We start from the raw sequence: 24653 nt of genomic DNA on the forward strand, positions 1-24653 counted from the left end.
TGGGTGGAGGTGTTTGAGGTACATCTTGTCTCTGAAGTTAATGGGCCTGAAAGAAAGGAACCTTTCAAAAAGTCAAAGAAAGGAAAAAAACAATTGCCCTTTTTTGAGTTCATTGCTGCTGCCTGCTCACAACTGTCATGTAGGACTGCAACTGATTATTGTCATTATCGATTAATCTGCTGCCTTTTTTCTTGATTATCGAATAATCATTTGGAACATAAAACGTCAGAATATTCACATTATTTTATCCTAGGCCTCACATCATCAAATATCCTGTTTTGTCTGACTCACAGTCTAAAACAAACTTCAATTCACGGTAAGACCAAGAATGGTGAATTCTCACATTTAAAAACAAACCTGGAACCAATTGATTTTGACTTAAATGATTCATTGATTAGCAGATTAGTTGCTGATTAATTTGCTTTTTATTGACTAATTGTTGCAGCTCTAGTTTTTTTGAATATCAACCATTTCTTTTGTGTGATTTATGTTTTTCTGGCAAAGGTGAGATGTATGTCTGGTGGTCTGTCTGTGTTCAGGATCGTTTAAATCTCTAAAGATTCTAGCTCATCAGAGATTGCAACGTGTATGGCCTTCAACTATTTAAAGGAATATTCCGGTGATTTTAATATTGTGCTTGCATAAAGTTGGGGAACTCACGAGACAGATTTTTATTGAATTCTTTTAAGGTGGAAAATTGATGTAGCTGGAGCCAAGATATCTTGACTAGCATGGGTCGAATTCCAAAGACACTGGATCCTACATTTTCCACAATGCAACTGAATGTTTTTTTTTTTTTGTTTGTTAGGGAACCCCCCCCCCCAAAAAAAAGCCCAGTTTGTAACGCAGGCTTTCATGCTTTAAGTGTCAAGCCCAGAAAGAGAGACTATGACATCATCAGGGTCATGTTTCTCGGACTCCCCACAGAGCCGAATATCTGATCTTCATGTATAAAATTAGTGGAGTGTCCCTTTTTAGAAACAACACTTGAGCCTTATTGTTATGATTCATGCAAGCTTAACTTTATATTTTGAGATTGTACAACAATGACTGACCAGTAATGTCACCACTGTGTGATGAGACTCGTGACCATGAACCTGACACGTGTGTCTTACAGAAGGCCAATATTGCAAATGTACAAATCCGTACTGATGGATTGAAAACAAATGGACTACTTGTCATCAGAGGCCAGTTGAGGTGATAAAATTCCAAATTAATATCACGTCAGTGTCTATTTGTTTTCCAACATGATTGACACATGCACAACTGTGATGGAAAAATGTGTCTTGCCATCTTTTTTTTTTTACTTGTAGGCTAACCTAATTCTTTTTAACTTCTGAATGATAGATGGATATTTGTATAAGCATGATTTGAATCACTCGCCATGAGAGGAACTCACCAACAAAGAGGAACCAAATGAATTTGATAACGGGATTGTAACTAACCTTTTTAAAGCCACTCATAATCACGGCTTGGTTATTGTTATAATAAAGCCTAGACTACACTACATTTATTATAATAACTATTGTAACTTTAAGACAAAACCAATCTCTAGATACTCCCGATGATGACACGGTGCACCAGCGCGCTTTTTTTACGCGTGAAGTTGTCTGTGTGTTAAAGGCTGCTGATAGCTCATTAAAAAGCTTTAGTTGGCGCATTTATTTATTCCACTGAAACTTAACCTGTTCAGCTGACCAGCGTGGGGACACAGCTTGACATAATCCATTACACTATTATGTGATTTAGGCTATGATTAAGGATTTTTTTTTTTTTTGAGATCCTCAGACCAAGGTTGAACTGTGTTTTTGCTCGTCTGTTAGTGTAACGAATTGCATTATGTATTTGTAAATATGACATCGACAGAGCTCTTATTGTGAATAAAGGAAGTTTTATCACAGGACTCAAATCAATCATGGAGCACTTTGTGCCAGCTGATCGCTCTTTATCAGTCTGCAGGCGGTTGTGTTACGCAGCAGGGCATTTCCTAAACGACCTGTGCGCCTCTATGTGGTTCACCTATCTGCTGGTCTACCTCCACTCCGTGCTCGGCTTCCGGAGCACCTATGCAGGTGTGCTGCTGCTGATTGGTCAGATAGCGGACGGAGTCTGCACGCCGCTGGTCGGATATGAACCTGACAGAATAGCGTGCTTTGACGGCAAGAAAAAATCCTGGCACCTATTGGGTAAGTATGAGAAACGAATTGGATTTAAGTACAAGTAGATTATATCCAGCTAAATGCTCTTAAAGTAGGCCTGTATCCTAAAAAAGAGGGAGGCCTATAGTAAAACAGAGATGAAAGTATTCCGGTCTTTTACTAAACCAAAAAGGCCTACTCTAAGTTAAAGTCCTGCATTCAAAACTTTACTCAAGTTAAGCTTTGATTTATATTTTGTATTAGCAACCTAAATCTTCAAAGTAATTAAAGCTATCAACTAACGGTAGTGTAGTAAAAATTGGAATATATACCTTTTTAAAAAGTGAGGTGGAAAAAGTACAAGTACAGCCAAATTGTACTAAGGTACTATACTTGAGTAAATGTAGCAGTTACATTCCACCACTGCTTATTCAGAATGCCCCCTTGATTACTACTGGATTATTATTATCATTGGTGCACCATTAATGTGTAAGCAGCATTTAATATAGCCTTATAGCTGCTTAAAGTGGAGCTAATTTTTATATAGCTTAGTGTTACTATTTTCAATTCAAATATTAGTTGACAATATAAGTACCTGTATCTAAAATGTATTACAGTTAATTATCCTTAATTGTATAGTGAAGTAGAGCATAAAGTGGATAACTTAAAGGAACACACCACCTTTTGTTGAAATAGGGCTGATCACGGTCTCCTAGCTGTGTATAAGTGGGCCAGTGCATTGTTATAGTCTGGTGCAACACCGGCAGCTAGTTAGCTTAGCCTAGTGGAATCCTCTGTTTCCAGTTAGCATGTTGTGAATAAAAGTAAGCCAAAAAAAACAACAACTAATTACTTTGTCTGCCCTGCGTATTCACAATGAGTACAAATAGATATGCATATTCACATTAGACAATTTCCTAGGCAGATGTTGACTTGGGACAGTGCGTCAGATGTGTTTCCACCCAATATAATCCCAATCAACATCTGCCTATAGGAATCTTAATCTGCATAGTTATTTGTACTCAGTGTGGATATGGAGGCCACAAGAAGTAATTCGATTTTTGTTTTTTTTGTTGACACACTTTTACTCACAACATGCTAACCGGCAACATAAGATTTAATTCATTATGCTAAGCTAACAAGCGTTGCCGCTTCCGGTGTTGCACCGGACCAAAATGATGAATGCACTGAGACAAAAAAAAATGCTTTGGCCCACCTATCTACAGCTAGTAAAGCGTGATAAGCCCTATTTCAACTTATGGTGGCGTGTTCCTTTAAGAGAAGTGGCCTAGTCTATCAAACAAAATTGTAGCCTACTTAAGTAAAAGTGCTTAGTTACTTCTGACCAGTGGTGGAAGAAGTATTCACATCCTTTACTTAAGGAAAAGTACTAATTCCACACTTTACAAAATACTGTTACAAGTTTTTAGTTCGGCTTGCTCCTGTTTTGAATGACGACGTTTCTGTCAATTTAGGGGCGGTTGGGTAGGTGGGGGCTGAGAGGTTGGGGGGGGAATTGTGTTATATGTGTATATCTGTGTGTGTGTGTGGGGGGGGGGATTGTGTAAAGCACTTTGTGCTACATTATATATGCATGAAAAAGCGCTATATAAATAAAGTCTAATTAATTAATAAAAGTCCTGCATTGAATATGTTACTTAAGTAAAAGTAGGCCTGTATTATCAGGAAATGTATCCTACTTAAAGTATTAAAAGTAAAAGTACTCAATGCAGAAAAATCCTGTCATTTAAGAAACTGGAAACGATTAATCCACTTAGTGTTTAATCCTCTAAACATTTCAGCACCCTTTGTATTTTATGAACTACATGTGTTTTGTGTGCAAAAATCTTAATTTGTAAAGTCACTAGTAACTGAAACTGTCAGATTAATGTAGTGGAGTAAAAAACACAACATTTCTGGAATGAAGTGGATTAGAAGTGGAAAGCGGCATTAAGAGAAAAACAAGTAAAGTACCTCAAATTTTTACAGTATTAAGTACAGTACTTGTGAATTTACTTCTTTACGTTCCACCACTGCTTTCGACCACTGATCTTATACACAGAAAGGTCCCACAGCCAAAGAAATGTTTTAGTGACACCATAATAATAATAATTCTTATTATTATAATTGGCGTACTTATTTTGTTTATTTTTTTCACTTCAAATAGTAGCTGAGCCTGCCAGTGGCAAAATGAGCCCTTTTCTGAACTTTTGCCCTTGCCGACTGCAGCAATTTTGTTTAATACTGGACCAATTTCAAAGATTGTTATTCCCATCAATGACTTAGACACAAATACATAGATAAATAGGGTTGAAATGGAAACTCATATTTGTTGCATGATTAATACACAGTGATTAGAAAGAAAAGTTATAATGAAATGTATTTATTCGTTGTCAGATTACCTATTTGGTCGGCCTGTTGTTGGTGCTGGGCTTCGCCACCTGGGTGTTTGTGGACAAGAGCATGGGAGCTGAGAGGATCTATGGAGCAGCCGTGCTGCTGGGAGCTGGTTCAGCCACGATCCTGGTCATGTCTCTGCCTATGACGGCCAAACACATCGGGGAGCAGACGGTAGGTGGAGGAAAATAACCTACAACAGTTTATAGCTTGTAGGAGAGATGTTGCATTAAGTAGCCTAATTAAAGAAGATAAGTCTGTTTTTTTGATACAAGTTTTAGGGTGATTCTAGGCCTTACTGACAGAGTTACAGAGGTAATGTAGGTTTTTTTTGTCATCCAAGTCTTACATCTGTAAAATGACAAAAATACATGGCTGTAAACACATCTTGGTGAGCCAGAGCCACTTGTCTCAGCATACTACAGAAGACATTTGAAGTCACAGGGCCCAACAATTGATTTTATATGAATTCTTTTCTACAAGTATGTCTGTGCGTATTTCCATTTGGAAAGTGCAAAGCAAAAGACCAAATACACAAACACACACAAATCAGTCACACACCAACTTGAAATAACTATTTACATAAATATATAGAAATAAGTAATTAATCGGTAATTATAACACTCCCTGTTTATGATAAAACACAGAGACAACACAGCACAGGATGTGAATTCCAATGCATCTGCATTTGAATCGTCTCCTTATTGGCTAAAAAGGTAGGAGGGTCTCGTAAGACGGACTTGTAACTGGTTCAAGCAACTGTCGATCAAACGCCATGTGGAAAAGCCCAGAAAAATAGTGTTTGTCTTTTTTTTGTAGTTCGGTCTCATAACTTAAAGATAGTGAAGCAAACCGCTAGTTTTAGATAAAATGGCTTGGATATTACATTTCCTTGGACTCTTGGTAAGTTATGAAAAAAAAAGTTTTTGGGGACAATATCACAGATAGACTTAGACTTAGACTTCTCTTTATTGATCCTTTGGGATGACTCCCGCAGGAAATTGAAAGTTCCAGCAGCAGTTTTAGCAAGAAAAAAAGAAATAAAAAATAGATAAAAAGACAGTATAAAGACAACAAAATAACAATAAAAATAATAACAACAATAAGAACATTCGTCAAATAAACAAAGAAAAGATGTGGATAAAGGGAGAATGAAAAGATATGAATGCAAACACAACCCTCAACACTAGCTGCACCTTCTTTGTCAGTGTCATGGCAACTTTATTACAGTTGTATGACTGCTATAAGTCATCTTATGCTTTGTATTATTTGAATCATAAGATGCTAAGCTTTTGACTGTATATAACAAAGTTTTTGAGTGGAGGTAAAGGTTCTCAGCGATGAAGTGTGCCGTTCATGGTATAATGTTCCTTACCAGGTTAAAAGAAAGTACGTTAGTTTCACTTTTTGGTCATTGTTCAAGACAAAGCTGTCAATAAATGGGAGGGTTATCACAGCACATCACATTTACTGCTGTCACATCACACACTGTCTGAAAAGAAATGAATGAAAATGCCAGATAAATGCTCACAGAGTCTACTGTGGATCTTATTCACAAAGACGAATGCTGTGAAGAACTGTGTAGGTTTTTAGATGGATTTCATTCCTTTGTGCTTTGCTGCAGTGGCTATACTTATCTTTGATCTCTGTCTTTTTTGGCAGCAAAGTGGAGCCTTTGTTTATGGATCGATGAGCCTCACTGACAAGTTTGCTAATGGTGCGGGGGTCGTCCTCATCCGGAGCATGCGACCATGCAGGTGAGTCTCGCTATGTGACTGACACCCTGCTGCTGAAGCAGTCCTTCCACTGGCACTCCATTAAAATGAAAGTTTGGAGAAAGCTGTCAGAAAAGACATTGGCATTCCCCACTGATCAACCACAAAACACTGTCTGTTTTCACTTTTCTCTCTGGCCAGATGAGTTGAGTACTGGGTAACACTGTAGTTTATTTTCAATTCCATGTACACCGCCCAGCTGCCTGAAACACTCACCAGAGCACTACATTTGGATTTATCCACTGTTAAAAATAGTCCTCTGTTCACTCCTGCTTGAGTCATTTTTCTAAAAACAAATACAGTGCCCAGGTGTTATAGGAGTCTTTAGACTGAGGAAAAAATTGACAATATATATCTTACTTCAGTTGAACCAGTGCACTTCAATAGAAGTGTGGTAGTGACTTATGATTGGTTTAAGTAGATTCATGCAATTTGCTGCCAGTACAATATAAAATAACACCAGCCTTATTCTTTAACTTATGACTATGTGTATTTTTTTTTTTCAAAAATGAATTCACTAAATGGAGGGTTTAGTTTTTACTTCAAGATGTGAAAGGATTAATGTTGACCTTTCCCTTCTCAACAACCACAACTTTGCTGCTTTTCACCCACAGTTCAACAAAGGCTACTCTTACTCTAATTTTCTTTTCCTGCCTCTCTAACAGCACAGATGACTGCTGCCCAGACTGTGTTTGGTTTTATCGTGATGTCATGGCGATGGTAACCGGGGGCGTGGGTGTGACTGCAGCACTTTGCCTGTTCACTCTTCTAATCTGTCCAATCAGGATAGGGAGAGGTTAGGATTCAAAGTCTGCACTACACTCATACATTTGCGCACACATTAAAAAAAACTTGTGTCATAGATTAATAACCTGCAGTGTTTTGTTAGAGGCAGGTGCGTTCTGTTTCAACCCCCAATTACTATTTCAGCTGGATACATTGTATTGTAATTGCACATTTGTATTCAAGATTTATGAGGATTAAGCTTTCCTAAAGAATCTTTCAAAAATATTTGGACTTAATGTGATTCTTTTTTCTAAATGTTTTGAAAGGAAAGCCTTTGTTGTTGGACGAGGGAAATGGTGCAGAAGATAAAGCCATGCTGCCACTTAGTGTATGAATCTGTAACTGTACTGCTTTCCTGTTGCTTTTTAAAACTGACAATTATATTAAAAGCTCTACATCACAAGTTTGTGACTGACAACTATCTTTAAAGCTTTACTGCGTAACATTTTGAAATGAATGCAATCAGTTACATTCAAGCCATTGCCAACTGAGTTGCTACAAAGCTAATTAAATTTCAGCTCCACACAACTCTCTCTGGATTTCTCAGTATGGCTATGTTCAGAAACTACTGTCGTCTTGCAACTTTCACACGCAGAAACTCAAGTGAAGATAGTTACCTCTTCTGAAGAGTCCATCATGTTTTGTTAAATCATACGTGTCCTTCTTGGCTACTAGCAACTGTGTGGAGGAGGTGTGTGATCACCAAAGGCTTGTATTTTGTGGATGCGGCAACAGTTTTATTGTCATTACTTAGAATTCCTCGCAGGGGGAGACAGCAAATACGCACTATAGCTTTAAATTAATTCAGATTTCTAGAAGAAATGCAGAAATTGAAATCACAGTCACACAAAATCAAAAATACAAAATATATTGTATTTCATATGGATATCTAATAGTCTAAGTCGAGGGCAACTGATGATAGATAGATAGATAGATAGATAGATAGATAGATAGATAGATAGATAGATAGATAGATATACAGTATACCATGACCTGGCTGACTCACAAACATTAATATTGATGTCCATGAGCCACATGCTTGCAATATAACAGAATCTGTCCTTGTTTGTGAGACTGTAAGCATGAGGGGTAATACCTTTCTGACAGTTATTGCTTGTACTATTTTTTTATTTTCAACATGTTCAAAATAAACTTATTCAAAACAAAAAGAGCATATGTACTATAGGAGAAAAATAACCAAACTTTGATAAATTGGGGAAAGTAAATCTCGTAAAAGTACACACATTCTGTATCTGTTGGGACCGAGGGGAAAACTGCACAGCTGGGACAGGTAAGACTGGCGAACGTCTTGCACATGCGCATGACCGATCGTGCAGGCAGCATCGGGTCCTGACACAGTCCCTCAAGGAGCAATGAGAACAATGGGCCAAGGATCCCAAAACTCTTTAATCAGTAAGATAAACACTTCTGTGATTTAAATATTTCCTGTAGTGGAAATTGTTTTACAAATCTTTTTTTTTAAAATACATTTCAGCTGGTTCAACCATCATTTGTGAGTCTGACTGAGCCTGTTTTCTCTTGAAGGGTATTTGTACTGAATTCCCACTACTCCCACTAGGTGGCAGTATTAGTTAGATAAATGGACCTACTTAACAAAGTTTGTTCACTGCTGGCTAAAAGTTAGCAATCGAACACAACAAAGGCTGTCACTTGAATGGTGTTTTGAGCTAACGTTAGCAATAAGACAATCATAGATAGCTAAAAGGTTTTTGAAAGGATTGCTGGCTACACGCTAGCTATCAAACACAACAATGAATCAACAGCCAGATGTTTGTGTCTGTCCTCAAAACTCAAACTCACTCAGCTCACTGCACTGAAAAAAGCCTATCACTCAAAAATTCTACACCCGCCCATTTGAGAGGTTTGTGTCAGAGGTCTTAAAGACTTACGCAGTGCAAACGATAGTGTGATTGCAAAGCTGACATAGAGAACAAAAAACCTTGATCTTTAAGAAAGAAGCAGAGGGAACTGGAACCAATTGCACAAATTTGTAAGCCTTGTAAAACTTGATTGCGAGTTATAAGGCTTACTTTTGAGATGACAATTCCTTTAATAAATTATTTTGTTTGATATTTAAGACAGGTTTTTAGATTATTTTGGGACAAATCTAATTCCATAGCTAAAAACAGATATCTAATTGTGAATAAAGGAAGTTTTATCACAAAAGTAAAATCAATCATGGAGCAGTTTGCGCCTGCTGCTCGCTCTTTATCAGTCTGCAGGCGGTTGTGTTATGCAGTGGGACATTTCCTAAACGACCTGTGCGCCTGTATGTGGTTCACCTATCTGCTGGTCTACCTCCACTCATTGCTCGGCTTCCAGAGCACCTATGCAGGTGTGCTGCTGCTGATTGGTCAGATAACGGACGGAGTCTGGACTCCTATAGTTAGATATATCTGACAGAATACCATGCATCTACGGCAAGTGAAAATCTCGACACCTGTTGATAAGTATATGGTGTCCAAAAAAAAAAAAAGTGATGTAGGACCCAAGGAGGTAAGCGGGCATTTTGTCCTCAAGGTTTTCTTAATCTGCACAAAAAATGCATAAAAATCAATGTTGTTGCTAATTATTGACACATCCCAAGGTAACACTTTATAATAACCATCATTAATCGAAAGTAAATTGGAAGTTAATGAATATTTAGTTAATTTTCATGTAACTGTCAGCATACAGTCATTTGACTGTTAATAAACAATTCAATTATTTTTTAATAATTTTAACTAAGTAGTGCTATTAGTAGTGCTTTATTAGTTGTGTTGTAAATTAAAAGTTTATTGTTACACACATTATATCCCTCATATACTATATTAGGTTTGGTTGATGATTAAAAAAGGTTTGTAAGCCTTTAAGAAACCATGTGGCAACCATCTATAAACATTACATGTTGCTAACCGGGACGTTGTAGAGCGCCCTCTGGTGGACAAACTATACAACGCCAACACTCAACATGGTTGAACGTCCGTTTTTTTTCTTTTTCTTTACGTTTGTCGCGTGTATATTTTTCTCCCAGTTCTTTAAAAAAAAACAGTTCCTAACCTTTTTTGCGTCTGACCCCTTAATTTAAAACAATCCCTCCTTGAGACCTCATCACAGGTTGCATTAATTGTGGGGGTCCCCCAACCCTTTACTTCTCAAAGACCACAACCTTGCTGCTTTTTCCCACAGTTTAACAAAAGCTACACTTATTTTCTTTTCCTGCCTCTCTAACAGCACAGATGACTGCTGCCCAGATTGTGTTTGGTTTTGTCGTGACGTCATGGCGATGGTAACCGGGGCCGTGGTCTTGGCTGCAGCACTTTGCCTGTTCACTCTTCTAATCTGTCCCATCAGGATAGGGAGAGGTTAGGGTTCAAAGTCTGCACTACACATGCCATGCTGCCACCTAGTGTATGAATCTGTAACTACTTTGCTTTCCCATAGGACAGGGGTCTTCAACATTTTTTAGACCAAGGACTCCTCAGCCTTAACCCCTGAACTAAAGCCTGATGTCTCTGGCATCACGCAGAAGGGATTTTCTTGGCGGTCTTTATTGCATATTATTTATGTATTTGCAGGTGTTGTGTGTATGAATCTGAGTTGATATTCTGTGTTTTTGGTCTGTTTGTTTCTGTTTAGTTTTTATTTATTCATTTATTTTTTTTTTAATAGTTTTTTGTTTGTTTTTTTCTCCTGTGTATCCATTTTCTATTTGTGGTAAAAGTGAAAACTAATAAATATATTGCAAATGCGATCCAATTTCAGCCTCGACTTTCTACTGTGATTAAAGCCAAATGTTTTCATTGACCTGGCAGCAATTGTGGCGCTGATCCAAGGATTGAACTAGGTGAACTTAAATCACATAGGTCAGTTTTTCTCTATGTGAAATTAATCAAAACGTCTGCACCAGCTTGATTTCAATGACCTTAGACCCCAATATGATGAAGTTCTGACAACAACAAACAGGTTTCTCATCGACTCTGACTTTAGAGCTGTCTAAAGATTTGTTTATGAAGGGAAACCCACATAAAAACCCTTTACTTCTGATAGTGTATAAACTTCATTGCAAGTAAAAGTCCTGCATTGAAAATGTTACTTAAGTAAAAGTATAAGTAATCAATGCAAAGAAATTGCCTCTATGACTGTTGTAGCCTACTGTTGTTTTTGATATCAGTGAATTATTATTACTCATGCATTAATGTAAAAGCAGTATTTGACAGATTTTTTTTTTACTGCAGCTGGTTGAGGCAGAGCTAATTTATAACTATTTCGTGCAGGACTGCAACTAATGATTATTTGCATTATGGATTAACCTGCTGCTTATTGCGCTCTGCTCCATTAATAAATGTATTGTTTGGTTTAAAAAAATGAAATGCCCATCACAATTAGGCCATCCAAAGTAACACCTTCTCAATGCTTGCACAAAACGGCCTGGTTCCCAGTTCATTTTCTGTCAATCAACTGATAGTTTCAGCTGTGGCCTACTTTTATAAACGTTTGGGTAGGCCTACTTTAATTTATAATTAAACATCATATTTTATAAACTCTTCATATGTTTGTATGCAAAAATATCGATCAGTAAAGCAACAAGTAACTAAAGTTGTGAAATAAATGCGGAGAAGAAGTATAAGTAGGCCACCTCAGATTTGTACAGTATGCTACTTAGTGAATAGGAGTCCTATTCACTAAGTAACCTACTCTACTGTACTGTACTTCCTATTATAGGACTACATTCCACCACTGATTTTAGCTAGAAATGACTAAACTGCTGTTCAAGAACTATATTGTTTGGCGGAAGAATATGAGGACGATGATGATATTACTACGCATTATTAATAATTTAGTTACTGAAATTTTAGGGTCGATTAAATTAAAAAAGGGTCTTTCTGCTGTCTCTGTCCCGTGTGGTCACTGTTAGCCGCAGAAAGCCCGACCTCTGGCGGTTGAAATCCGGTAGAGCAGCGGTGCCGTGCGGTGGGCTTCATCACCGCGGACAGGCGGGACAAAGCACTTGTTCAGAGGCTGTTCGTCGAAGGAAACCGTTGTCGCAGTCTTCGTGTGGGTCAGCAGCTTAAAGCGGAGTCGCTACTTTTAAAGATAGCCTCAAATGAAGAGGTTCACTTTAATATTAATTCATCTCGGAGACAGGCTGGTTTTCTGACGGATACATTATTTAGCTCTTTACTTTCAGAAGGGGAGTTTTGACAGGAAACAGGGATTGGCTAGAAGTTCCTATTCCCCTTAAGCGTTCCACAGGTAAGGCACCATGAAGTTAAACAGGTGATTTTGATCGCAGTATGTAGACTTATTCTATGAGACTAAACTTGCAGTAATGTGTTTTTATCAAGTTGTTCAAAGTTGCTGCCGTTTAAAATATACCACAATAAGCATACCACAGTGTAAAAGCAGTGTTGGCATAGGTTACTCAATGTGCCAAAAGTAATCATATGCAGAATGTCCCGTTACAGAATAACAGGCCTATCGGTGCATTGGTGACGCATTGAGCGTCACTAATATTACAGCTGGTAAAGTTGTACCTAATTGCTACTAGTTTTCAGCAACTTAATTTATAATCATGCATAATAATGTTTTAGTTGAACTATGTTTTTTATTTATACTATCTGAAGAATTGCCAGATGAAGTTCGTCGAGTAATAAGTACAATATAGGCTTCCAAAATATTGTGGAGAAGAAATATAAGTAGCATAAAATGGAAATATTCATTCAAAGTACAAGTACCTTAAATTGCACTACATTCCCCCAATGACATTAGCCACAACCAAAAACAAATCACAGTAGGTTCACAATCTGCAATCTGTTTATTTGAATGTTTTCTGATTATGTTCAATGTCTTTTATATCTTTAATTTATTTTAAACACTAGGGCGGTCCTTGGCTAAAGAAAGCCTTTTTTTTTAAAGTTGACTTACACTCATATGATTTTGTCTACTAGTTGATTGAATCAACAGATCTGAAAAATCCAAAGCACCACTTTAAATCTTATTTTTACCACAGATGTGCTGATTATGTGTCTTCCATATACTATTCATCATACAGCATTAAAAGGATATTAATGCAGTTTAAGATTTTTTTTTTTGTTTGTTATGTAAACAAGTAAATTACTTAAATGTCCCATGACGTGGTGCTTTTTGGATGCTTTTATATAGACCTTAGTGTTCCCCTAATACCATATCTGAAGTCTCTTTACCAAAATTCAGCCTTGGTGCAGAATTACAGCCAATAGAGACACTTCCACAATGAGCTTTCCTTAGGACGTGCCATTTCTGAGTCTGTAGCTTTTGAGGAGGGGGAGGGGGGGGGGGGGGGGCAAGGTAAGGTGGAAGATGGTGGTGTGGCCTTGACCAACTGCCACTTTGCTCATTTGAAAGCCATGATGTCTCTCTCTCATGGGTGGGCCAAATTCTCTGGGCGGGCAGAGCAGAGAAAGGGGAGGTAACCTTGCCCCTTATGATCTCATAAGGGGCAAGATTCCATATCGGCCCTTATGAGTTTTGATTTTCTCAAAGGCAGAGCAGAATACCCAGGGCTTGGTTTACACCTATCGACATTTATAGCCACTGGGGGAACTTATATTAATGTTTAAAAAAAAACAACCATAAAATGAAATTTTCATACAATGGGACCTTTAATAATTGCACTCAGATACCAGTTTACACATGAATAGGTGGCCTACACACAGCTATGACTGCAGTCCAATACATGTCATTTAGCTGATGCTTTTATCCTAAGCGACTTAGCGATGTATTCAAATGGGTTAAGTATCTTGCTCAGGGACACATTGGTTGATGTATCGCAGTGGGAATTGAACCAATATCTCCCACACCAAAGGCATATGTCAAAGCCACTGTGCCATCACCAACCGTACAGCAGCACCAATACAGAAGCCCTGCAATAAATCCTACCTTCATAAGGGGTGGAATTCAACTTTATTGTCTCCCTGAGTGGAAAGGTGTCTTTAGCTTACCATATCATAAAAAATGCAACACAACAGCATCCAACATATAACAAGTACCATTGAGTATTAAACACAGTTAGATAATATGCATACAATATTGAAGAAAAAAAACATTAAATACTGAGGAGCAAATGTTTTGTTTGTTTTGTTTGATTCAACATTCACTCTACCTTCATTGGTATAACTGGGGTAGACAATATTAAAACCCCTTCAATATAACACAATACACTTCAACAACACCACAGTCTCTAAAATAACAAGTTGATCAACATCTCTCTAAAACGGTTTTTGTTTGAATATACATTAGTTTAAGACAGGTGTTCCTAAAACCTCTGCACAACATGTTTTTCCACAAGTTTTACTGAGTATTGTTTATGGCCCACAAGACTTTTCAGTGGGGTGTTTTTGGGCAGGAAGCCGGACTGCTGTGAGTTTCCCAGTGGGTCCCAGCCTACATCGGGCAGGGGCCTAATGGTTTTTGACAGATGTGAGACATGTGACTGTATGACTAGAATTCCATTATCAGCAGCAGATGATAAAGTCTCTGTGTTGTAGAGGAGCTCAGGCTGCTGCTGGTGGGTGTCTGACCTGACCTGTGACTTTGGTCCAAACGCTGTGCCTTATGCTCAGCATGAAAATGAGATTTGTGTGCCAGTTTTAGACAAACAACATTGCATTACTACTGCCACTACAATCACTACTGCTACTACTACTGCTGATATTGGTTAGTATTGATATTGTTTATTAAAGATCCTCATTAATCATAACCTGGTACTCCTACTATAGCTGCCATGTTGCTGCTGCTACAGCAAGTGCTTTGTTATCAGGAAATAGGCTGTTAAATAACTTAAAGACTTTCCCTTAATGCAAAGCAGATGTCCCAAATAAGATATTGTGGTTTTGTGGGGCTTAACAATCAGTGTGCAAGACACAATCACATCTTTCTTATCCAGGTACTGAATCTGCAGCTGCATTATCAATTGATCTGCCAATATTTGTTTTAATAATTGATTCATTTTTTGATCAAAACAATGTAGTGGAAAAGGCCCAATAGCCAAAGTTAATGTCACCATATGTTTCGTTTTGTCAGACTAAAGGTCAAAACCCATAGATATTCCGTTTACAATGACGTTAAAAAAACGAACAAGCAGCAAATTCTTACGTTTAAGAAGCTAAAACCATCAAATGTTTGGAATTTTTGCTTGCCAGAATGATTTAAACCATGAATCATTGCAGCTCTAGCTAAGTCCAAAAACCTGTACTTGTGATTTCTGCCTCCCAAAGATTCACACTAATTTCAAACTCTCCCTGTAGAAAATTCCTACTTTATTACATTAAGGAAAGTACAACAATTTCAGCTCAAAGAGTTTAAGATTCCGATTTCAAGATTTTAAAGCCCTTGATTTCTCTCTGTACCTGACACAAGGACAGTTTGGGCTTAAAAAGTTCTAGGCCTACTTTTCCTACTGTTCAAAGGTAGAGAAGGGAATTAATGTTGTTGTTAGCCCTTGGGAGGTATAATTTACAGTTGTTTGGTCCTCAGTGTAATTTCAATGCTTGGAAAGGACATTAACCTCAGATTATTTCCTGCTAGTTATCAATAAAATCAAAGATGGTTTGTTTAGAACCGAGATGCCCCATCTCAGAGTAATTTCCTGTATCTGTGTCATGTTAGTTTCACCACTGCCAAGTCTCTCTAGAAGACTAGCGCCAGGACCTGGGTCTATAGATTCCAAAGGGAGAAGTGGAGGTGAACACAGATTATGACCAATGCTTTGCCCCGTTGTCACCAAAGATAACATTGAACACATTTTTCTTCACAAGCCACGTATCTCCCGAACATTATGACACTGACATGGCGTGTTTTAGATGGACAAATCAGGAGAGTTCTAACTTTGTTCTAGACCTTTCTGTCTCAGGAACAATCTCTCACGAGATCTGGAAACAGATATGCTAACGTCAACTAACGTTAGCGAACACCCTAACAAAATGGATTTTCATTGTACTAAAAATATTGCTTTTAGCTGTGTAAATATGTAATGTTAGCAAAAGAAAATATGAATAAGTTACGCAAATGTATCCTCATAAATCCCCCAAACATTTACTACACTTTCAAACCACGCCATGCCCATTTAAGAGACAAGAAGTGTGTCCCAAAAATCTTTGATATAATCAAACCCTAAATCAAACGCTGGCAGTAGAAATTGAACTAAGAGGCACTGGCTTAGGAGACGGGCTGTTGATCAACAATAGAGGACACCTGACACCTCTGTACACAACATCCACCTGTCCACCCCTCTTTCTCCTGCCTCACTCCCCTCAGGAGCAGCACAGAGGAGCCCTTGTGTGATCCTCCCTGGACAGTGCCCCACTTTTTGTTACTTTTTTTTTTACCCTAACTCCATGGCAACACTGTTCCCGTGACGAGCAGCCTTGACTTTTGCCCCTCCTGCTCACAAAACAAAGGCAAGAAGTTATGGAGAGAGGAGAGCTGGGGGATAGGGGGGATTGTGAGGGGATGGAGGAATGAAGGAGGGAATAATGGGAAGGTGTCTGGGATGGAGGCTCTGAGGCGAGACCTCTTCTGCCGTGTGTGTGCCAGAGTCCCATAAAGAGAGGAGAGTTATTACCGGGGACTGGAGACTGCGGGCAGTGCCAGGGACTGTATCTCTGTCCATCCGTCTGTCTGTATGTCTATGTTTCTGAATGGCCGGTAGCTCCCTCACAATCCCACTGAGGTGACTGAACAGTAGCATGACGTAGATGGAAGAAATTTTTGTTGTTGCTGTTAAAATCAGTAACGTAATAACACTGGAAGACCGAGCTTAGAAAAGCAGAGCACATTGCAAATATCCCTTGATAATAAATTAGGCTAAATAGAGAAAATTAATATTTTCATTAACAATTAAGTTGTTGATTGTTTTCTCACTAAATCGAATAACTGTTTTGTCTCTAAAATGTAAGTAAATAGTAAAACAAAATGGCCATCCCAATTTCCCAGAGCTAAGTGATTAATATACAAACTGATATTTAAATCACATGGTTTGTTCAACTAACACTTCTAACGTTGAGATATTTTCAGTTTACTATCATACATGACAAAAAAGAACATATCCATGTTTTTTTTTTTTTCTTGAAAACTCCATATCTTTGGGTTTCGGACTGTTGATCTGACAAAACAAGTCATTTTAAGACTTGGCCTTGGGCTTTGGGATCATGTGCTGGACATTTTCCACTACTTTATGACATTTTACAGACAAAACAATTAAACAGTTAATGAAAAAATAATGATGAATCAATAACACAACACCTTGAAATAATTAATAATGTCTCCTATGTGGTGTATTAACAGATGATATTGAGCATTGTGTTGGAAAATAAGTAAAAGAGGCATTAATATTCTAATTCTTTTTTGTCCTCTACAGTGACTTTGCTCTGCGTTTCACTCTCATGTAGGCAGCCCCCTCCCTGTTGAGCTCCATGTAGAAGAATGGGCATTGTTAAGTTGTATACGCTTTGGCCTTGGATATGTCTCTGTAAGATTTGTAACCAGAAAGAAAACAAAAATGTAGCAGGCGTGATGTGAAATGTTTGAAGTCTGGCTGGCCATTGTGGGGGCTGGAGAGAGACTCCTACAGCCTGTGAAGAGGCAAAAAGGAAAGTATTGTTGTTTGGCTGCGCTCCCCGCCCTGGTACCGACATCCCCACACTGATTCTGACTTTGCTGGCTAAGAGACCTCAAAGCTAAAGGTCATTCCTCTAATAATTCTATTTTCTGTTAGGAAAGCAGGTCTGATCTAGTTATAAAATGACAAGTGATAAAAAATTGTGCTCTGCTTTCTGTAAAACTAATTTACTCAACCTGAAAGAACAAATTGCAGAAATAATCCTGACTTGTGCCCTCACTAATCACACCCTCTGGAAATGGTAAAACATTTACACTGTTTTGTTACTAACTTCATTACGAAAGACAGTCACGCCTAACTTTCCCTTATCTCCATGTTGTATTACTCATATAAGTGCTGTTGAAAAACAGAGTCGGACAACTCTTCCTAGCTTTGTGCAGTACACTTTGCTCTCTCTATCCACAAACTTTTTTTTTCAATTTTGTTCACAGTACGGGATATCTTTGAGCGATGTTTGACAAGCAGCACTACGAGAGTCCACCTGTTTACACTCCTCCTTTCCGCTCGCCATCCAACAACGGCTTTGGTCCTCCAGGCAGCTTCAATGCCCCTCAGAGCGGTTACAACGCATACCCACCTCCGCCGGGGTCTTACTACATTGAGGACAAACCTCAACACTTCTACAAATGGCTGTCACCTCCAGGGATCATCAAGGCCATGATGGCTACAGTGATCGTGTTGTGTGTGGCAATATTTGCTTGCGTGGCCTCCACTCTCATGTGGGACATGCAATATGGAATGGGAATGGGAATGGGAATGGGAATGGGCTACGGCAGTGGATTTGGTGGCGGCAGCTATGGCTCGGGATACGGTGGTTATGGAGGTTATGGAGGAGGCTACGGAGGAGGCTATGGAAATGGCTATGGCTCCTACCTTTCACCTTACTCAGCCAAAACCACCATGATTGCCATGGCAGCCATTAACTTCATAGGGGCACTGGCCTTCTTCATCACAAGTTTCTCTAAATCCAACACTGTCCGTGGGAGAAAGTTTTTTCTGGCCCTCATGATAGCCAGCATTATCATGGCAATCCTGCAGGTAAGACTCACAGACATTTTATGGCCACCTTATGTTGTAAATAATAAGGTAATAATGTAAATTAATAATGATCACGTCATTGTATTTTCCAGGGCATCATAAACATTGTCTACATTGTCGGGGTGAACCCCATGTCCCAGGGTACCTCCAGTATGATGTACAATCCAATGCTTATGATGTGCCAGAACCTCTACCAGACCAGCTACTCTCAGATGGGAGGAGTGGGAGGCTTCCCCATGTACAACCAGTATCTCTACCATTACTGCTTTGTGGACCCACAGGAGGTGTGTATATATCAAGAGCTGAGGCAGTGTTTGGTGTGACTCTCTTCAGGATCAAGTAGTGGATTGAATAGTCTGACAATGGCCTCATTTGACTATTTATAACATGATTTTAAATTGATTAGACTATTCTAACAGTAATACTTTATGTCGAAGGTATAAGTTGGATGAACAGTGAAGGCAACAACATTTTTTTAAACTTCACTGCAACATGTAAAAGACTACAAATTAATTAATTAAGGCTGCAAGTAACAATTTCATCAATTTCTCTGTTGATATAAACAATTCATTAACAACAGCCCAAAACCAAAATATATTCAGCTGTAACTAGGTAATGTTAAGCTGTTTTTATTAGATGACTTAGTAATTCATTATCAGAATTGTTGATGATTTGTGCTTAAGCACTAAAATTAATGTAGTTAAAATGCTTTGGGTTTCTGTTTTTATGAAACATTGCTCTAAAAAATGTGGGAAGTGTGAGATGAATCTGGACTCAAAAAGCATATTTTAGTCTCCCATGATATCAGTCCTGCACTGTTTTGTTATCTGTTATCATAAAGTATTTGTCACATTTTTGGGTACATGAAGACACAAATTGTGATATGTATTTCTCCAAATGATGTCACACCTGTATTTGTGTTCTTTTTGTACCATAAAAAACAGCTTCATTTTACAGTTTATCTCCTTGAGAACTTTCCAGATTTTATTGTCATTTTCTTTCTTTTCTAGGGCGTTGCCATGGTGTGTGGATTCGTGGTTGTCATCGCCTTTGGTGTTGCGGCTTTCTTTGCCCACAAAACAAGAGGGAAGATCTGGCGATACGGGAAACCAAACATCTATTGGGAAGAGCCTCTCGTTGGCGGGAAGGCCTCAGAGGGCAGGGACGTAGAGGAATGGGTAAGAGACAACAGGATGGTAGTCACGATATAAACTGGGTTTACGTGGGATTTACAAAGAATAAACACTTTTTGGACCCAAACTGACCCTGAGTTTGTGCATGCACAGCTTAGAGAGCTTAAATCTAGCCTTAGAATAGTTGATGGAATACGATGTTCATAGGCGATTTGATTAGACGATGAAATGATCAACTATGGCGTTTTCTCCATCTGTCTCCAAATTTGTTATGTGGGAAATTAGTTTCCAACCTTTTTTTACCATGCAAAGTAGGTAAAGAAAGTAGGTTGTCAATGAGGAAGTCATCCTGCTTAGGTAGTCATCAGGTATAGACATAGGTTAGGTTAGATTGTGGTGAAGTGGATGCAGTAAATAGCCCAGCTGCCACTCTCTACACCCCACAGTTTGGATTGTAACTTATTATGCTATTTTTGACACAGTATTAGGAGATGTTGCTCTCTTCACGCTTTCATAGTTTCTCTTTATGGGTTGAAAGTCCAAAAGGAGCATCATATACAGATCTTTATGAGTTTTTAAGATCCTGCAGGGAAACGGTCACACTAGCATAACAGTGTTTCCTCTGACTTAGTCACATTGTTCCGGGTTAGGGCCAACGGCAGTCACTGGTTGTAAGCTCACGGCCTACTACCTGGTTTCACTCTGAGTAATCATTAACCCCCTAAGAAGATAGTAAACAGGCAGGCAGTTTCTAGACTGAAAGCAGACTAGAAACTGCCTGCCCGCCTGCATTGTTAAATGTAAACTTCGCTTTAGTCACATGAGAGTGTTATCTGAGATTTGGGTGGATGATTGACTTGACCTGCAACTTTTCAGATGATGCCCTGTTTAATACAGTGATTAAGAATGAGTTGACATCAAAACTTAAGTTTGAAAATTGAATTTATAGTCACAAACATAACTAATAGGGTAGACATTCTTTGAACTTGGTTTGTAAGCAATTTTATTTTATTGTTTTGTATCTTAAAACTGGGTCTGTAGAATATTTTCTTTCTGTTTCTACATACTGAAATCAGCATCCTCCCTAACACATAGTGTCCACATCCAGTGTTTGTTCAAACATTGTGCAAGAGAGTGTCACGAACACAAATCAATACATGCAGACACATGGTATACGGTACACGCATGCCAATTGCAAGTGAAAGAAATGGAAAAGCTAAGTATCCCTTAGTATGCAAAAAACAAGTATTAAACAAAACTAAATATTGCTAGCTGACCTTAACCCCTTATCTATTGCACTAACACTGACATAAAATACTAAAAGAACACAAACAGACACATTGTCATATTAGATTGTACAGAGCTGTCTTTTTTAAGAGTGGTTGTCATTGCCTAGAACATGACATCATGCACACAGAGGTATACAGGCAGAGCAGAGTCAATTCCACGAGCCTAGTGTGAATCCTATGACTAGCACTAGTGTCTGATAATGGAGCCATGCTCACTGATGTCATCAGACTTATTGTAGGTACAGTAATGGCATGTACAGTGCTACTGCATTTATACATTTTACAATTCTAACACGTTTATGTAAATACTGATGTAAGGAGTAAGAGACTTGTTTTGAATTGTAAAGTTGGGGGGAAGAGCAAATATTTATTAGATGTGATGACTGCTTTTGCAATCAGATCATTATTTATTCAATACTCAGTCTCAAATATTAACACATGTATGTAGGTGGTGGAACGTATTTAACTTGTGCTTTCTGCCTCAATAAACAGTTTCTTAATGTGGTTGAATTGACCTTCTGTCCTTTCGTCATATGTCAAATGATCCAAACGACTAGTACTATTCTCCTTCATTGCTGCGCTACCTGCATACGATATCTGTCCCACAAAGTGAGTCATCAGGCTTGTTTGGCCCCTTTAAACACAAGGTCAGTGATAGTCTAAGGCTGTGGTTGGTTTGAGATTGGACCTATCTCTGTTGCTGAGCATGCTCTGATGACCTCATACACTGGCCTCATTCAGTTTGCCCATGGGGGGGCTGCATTGTGTCTGCTGCATGAGGTCATCAGAGTCGGTTTCTGCAGGGCTGTCTGTGTGCTGGAAACACTGAAGTGCTGCACACATGTAGAGTGAAAGCATCCTGGGTTGGTTTCATAGAAGCAGATTAAACATCCAAATACAGAGGGAATGTGGTTTTATGCTAAAGTACAACATTGTTAGTATAAATAGCATAACAATGTTCAGAAAATAAACAAGTTGGAACAATTGTATGAGGAAATCCATAATAATACATTTCCTTCATGCTTTTCTTCACCGGGTCCAGGACTCAGACATTCTTACTGTGCTTACACGCTGCTCACAGCCCAGCAGCTGCTGTGCTGCACACTGAGAAGGCATTGTTGACATTCTTACATGAAGTGCAATCTTCAAAAAGGATTCTCCTGCAGCTGTAAGTTGCAAGGGCAACTCTCCCCCACCCAGGCACTCCACCCACAATGATTATTGTTTTTTGGGGGCAGGGCCAGGCTGATGCTCCTGCACTGTGAGGAATTTCGGAGCTTGTTCAGTAATCTACCATCAAGTAGGCAGTAAGATGTTATTTTAGGGTTATATCTACAGTATAGTTGTAGTAAATAATCACCTTTAAGCAGGAGTGGTGCTGAAATACAGACAAGTACAGCAAATAGGAATTCCTTCTTGTGCAGGTGCTGTAGATGTATTTTAGAAGAACATAATCCTGCACGTTGCTGCACACAGTTTTAATGTTTTTTTTCAGAAATATGCACTGTCAAAAGTAACATCACCCGAGCCATTGTCAGTGCTATTTTGTGTACAAAGGCAGATACTGTGTGCCTGCTTAATTTAAAACCTGCATACCTGCGTACTTGCTTATACAATTAATTGTTTTAGTTTTAGTCTCCTTTTTGTTGTGTTTTTAGTGGCTGCACATCCTCTTTGTGTTGCTAGATTTGAAAAACAATCAAAAGGGGTTCTTATTTAACTTTAAACCAGTTAGCCTTCCAGTTAGCAGAGACTTAACTGTAGAGTTTGTCTAAAAGGCATCTAATGATTGATACATTTGCTGACCCAGTGGAAGTGGGAAAAACAGTGACCACCCCTGAGGCCTTAATTTTTGTGAGGAATTCCCTCATGCAGGCTGTCTGAGCTCACAGGAAGGAGTTGAAAATACAGATTAAGGAACACTCATTTACACGTCAGATCTTTTGTTTGAAGAAAGAAAGGAGGAGCACATCCGTTCCAAATGTTCATGCAGACATAAAACAATAGAAAGAATTGAAAGCAAAGCTGGAATTATTGTCAGATATTTTCTGTATATACATTATATCCATATTCTTATCTTTTTAGGTTATAAGGCTATCATAAACAGACTTAAAATATGTGAAAACTAGAGCCAACACTGTAAACAAGAGACCTTATATCCATGTATTTAGGGTTAGTGTCAGGTTTATTCACAATTAGCCGTCCTTTGTTTTTGTTCTCTTGACGGTGGACCAAACGTATAGCCCTCACTTCACTGATAGTTAGAATGTGCTGTCCAATTACATGCCTGACTCTGCTTTCAAATTTAAGCACTAATCACCATACTTCTTTCTCAGTTTTAGAGATATCTTTTCTTTATTTCTCAAGAAGGGAAAAGAGGAAAAAATAAACGGTTTCTGAATGAACAGGATGTTCAAGAAAATGACCCTGTAGCATGACCTGGTCTTTGTGAGTGCTTTAGTTGTTTGTTTCTGTTTGCTGAGTCTGTTCCTTTTGTTTTTTCCTGCCTGCTGTAGGTGAACAATGTAGAGGAAAGCCGCAGTGTTCAAGACGCCCCTACCCTGCTGGTGTCAGAGAAGGGAGCCGGGCTGCTCAACGCCTCAGCGAACAGTGTCATCTCCTACCCCCCAGCCAAGGTGGACAGCAGCACCTATAATGAGGACAACTATGACAACAATGAGTGGGTGAACCTAAATTCTCCCAACTTTTCAACTGAGAATCTGGAATTATACATACAAATCAGATGAAGCATGTTTGGCTAAACAAAGTTTAGTAGTGTTTAGTAATACGAGGGATTTTAATTCCAATCCCTTGACTGGATTGCTCAAAAGTCGGGGGTTGTTTAGCAAATACACTGTGATATGGAACTGTAGAGGACGGCTTCCACCTACATCCCCCTTATCACAAACTCTTTGGAAAATGTAAATGTTTTTGACTTCAAAACTCGCACCTCTGATCCTGATGTCACTGCTAGCTACTATGCCCAATAAGCATGGTTATATATGAGCAAGGTTAGCGAGTTGCCACAAATCACATTTGATTGGATTAATGTACAAAACACCCCTGAGTTCAAGATAAGATCTCAACGAATTGATTTATATTTGGTATATTACAAGAGATAAGTGACCAATTGACACAAAGATGCAGAATTATGTTTTAATTATTTGACTGTGTGTTAAGATACATAAGATATATGTACAGCAGTGAATGTCTTTCCAATCGGACAGATTTAGGTAATCTATTCAGAAAGTAGCTGCAACATTTGACTGTACACTGTAAAGACAAGATTTTAAGCAAACCTCCAAACATGTGACTCACACAAGCAATATTTAATCACTGCTCTTTTAAAGCCCATGAGAACATATTGCCCTACACACAAAATGAGCTCTGTGTGTGTGTGTGTGTTTGTGTGTGTGTGTGTGTGTTTGTGTGTGTGT

The 24653-nt window shown here is 38.6% G+C and overlaps 2 protein-coding genes across 2 annotated transcripts in view; both read left to right on the plus strand.

Annotated features, from left to right (window-relative positions):
- Nucleotides 1-6: 6 nt before the first annotated feature.
- mfsd12b (major facilitator superfamily domain containing 12b) lies at nucleotides 7-7111 on the plus strand. Its single transcript, XM_032526216.1, has 4 exons — nucleotides 7-2220; nucleotides 4517-4709; nucleotides 6198-6292; nucleotides 6976-7111. Exons 1-4 carry the CDS (start codon nucleotides 1916-1918, stop codon nucleotides 7109-7111), a joined length of 729 nt encoding a protein of 242 aa, XP_032382107.1. The 5' UTR covers nucleotides 7-1915.
- A 4966-nt stretch (nucleotides 7112-12077) lies between these two features.
- si:ch73-61d6.3 (occludin) overlaps nucleotides 12078-24653 on the plus strand; it is a 17491-nt gene continuing 4915 nt past the window's right edge. Inside the window, exons 1-5 of the mRNA XM_032525522.1 lie at nucleotides 12078-12352; nucleotides 18188-18794; nucleotides 18887-19078; nucleotides 19805-19972; nucleotides 23733-23896. Coding sequence (XP_032381413.1) covers nucleotides 18207-18794; nucleotides 18887-19078; nucleotides 19805-19972; nucleotides 23733-23896 — 1112 coding nt within the window. The 5' untranslated portion in view covers nucleotides 12078-12352; nucleotides 18188-18206. The remainder of the gene's footprint in view (nucleotides 12353-18187; nucleotides 18795-18886; nucleotides 19079-19804; nucleotides 19973-23732; nucleotides 23897-24653) is intronic.

Source organism: Etheostoma spectabile, chromosome 9, assembly GCF_008692095.1.
Source record: "Etheostoma spectabile isolate EspeVRDwgs_2016 chromosome 9, UIUC_Espe_1.0, whole genome shotgun sequence".
Taxonomy (NCBI): domain Eukaryota; kingdom Metazoa; phylum Chordata; class Actinopteri; order Perciformes; family Percidae; genus Etheostoma; species Etheostoma spectabile.

Coding starts and splice junctions, on each gene's coding strand:
- mfsd12b (XM_032526216.1), top strand. CDS start 1,916: ATGGAGCACTTTGTGCCAGCTGATCGCTCTTTATCAGTCTGCAGGCGG. Junction 2,221..4,516: donor CGAATTGGATTTAAGTACAA/GTAGATTATATC, acceptor GTTATAATGAAA/TGTATTTATTCGTTGTCAGA. Junction 4,710..6,197: donor AACACATCGGGGAGCAGACG/GTAGGTGGAGGA, acceptor CTTTTTTGGCAG/CAAAGTGGAGCCTTTGTTTA.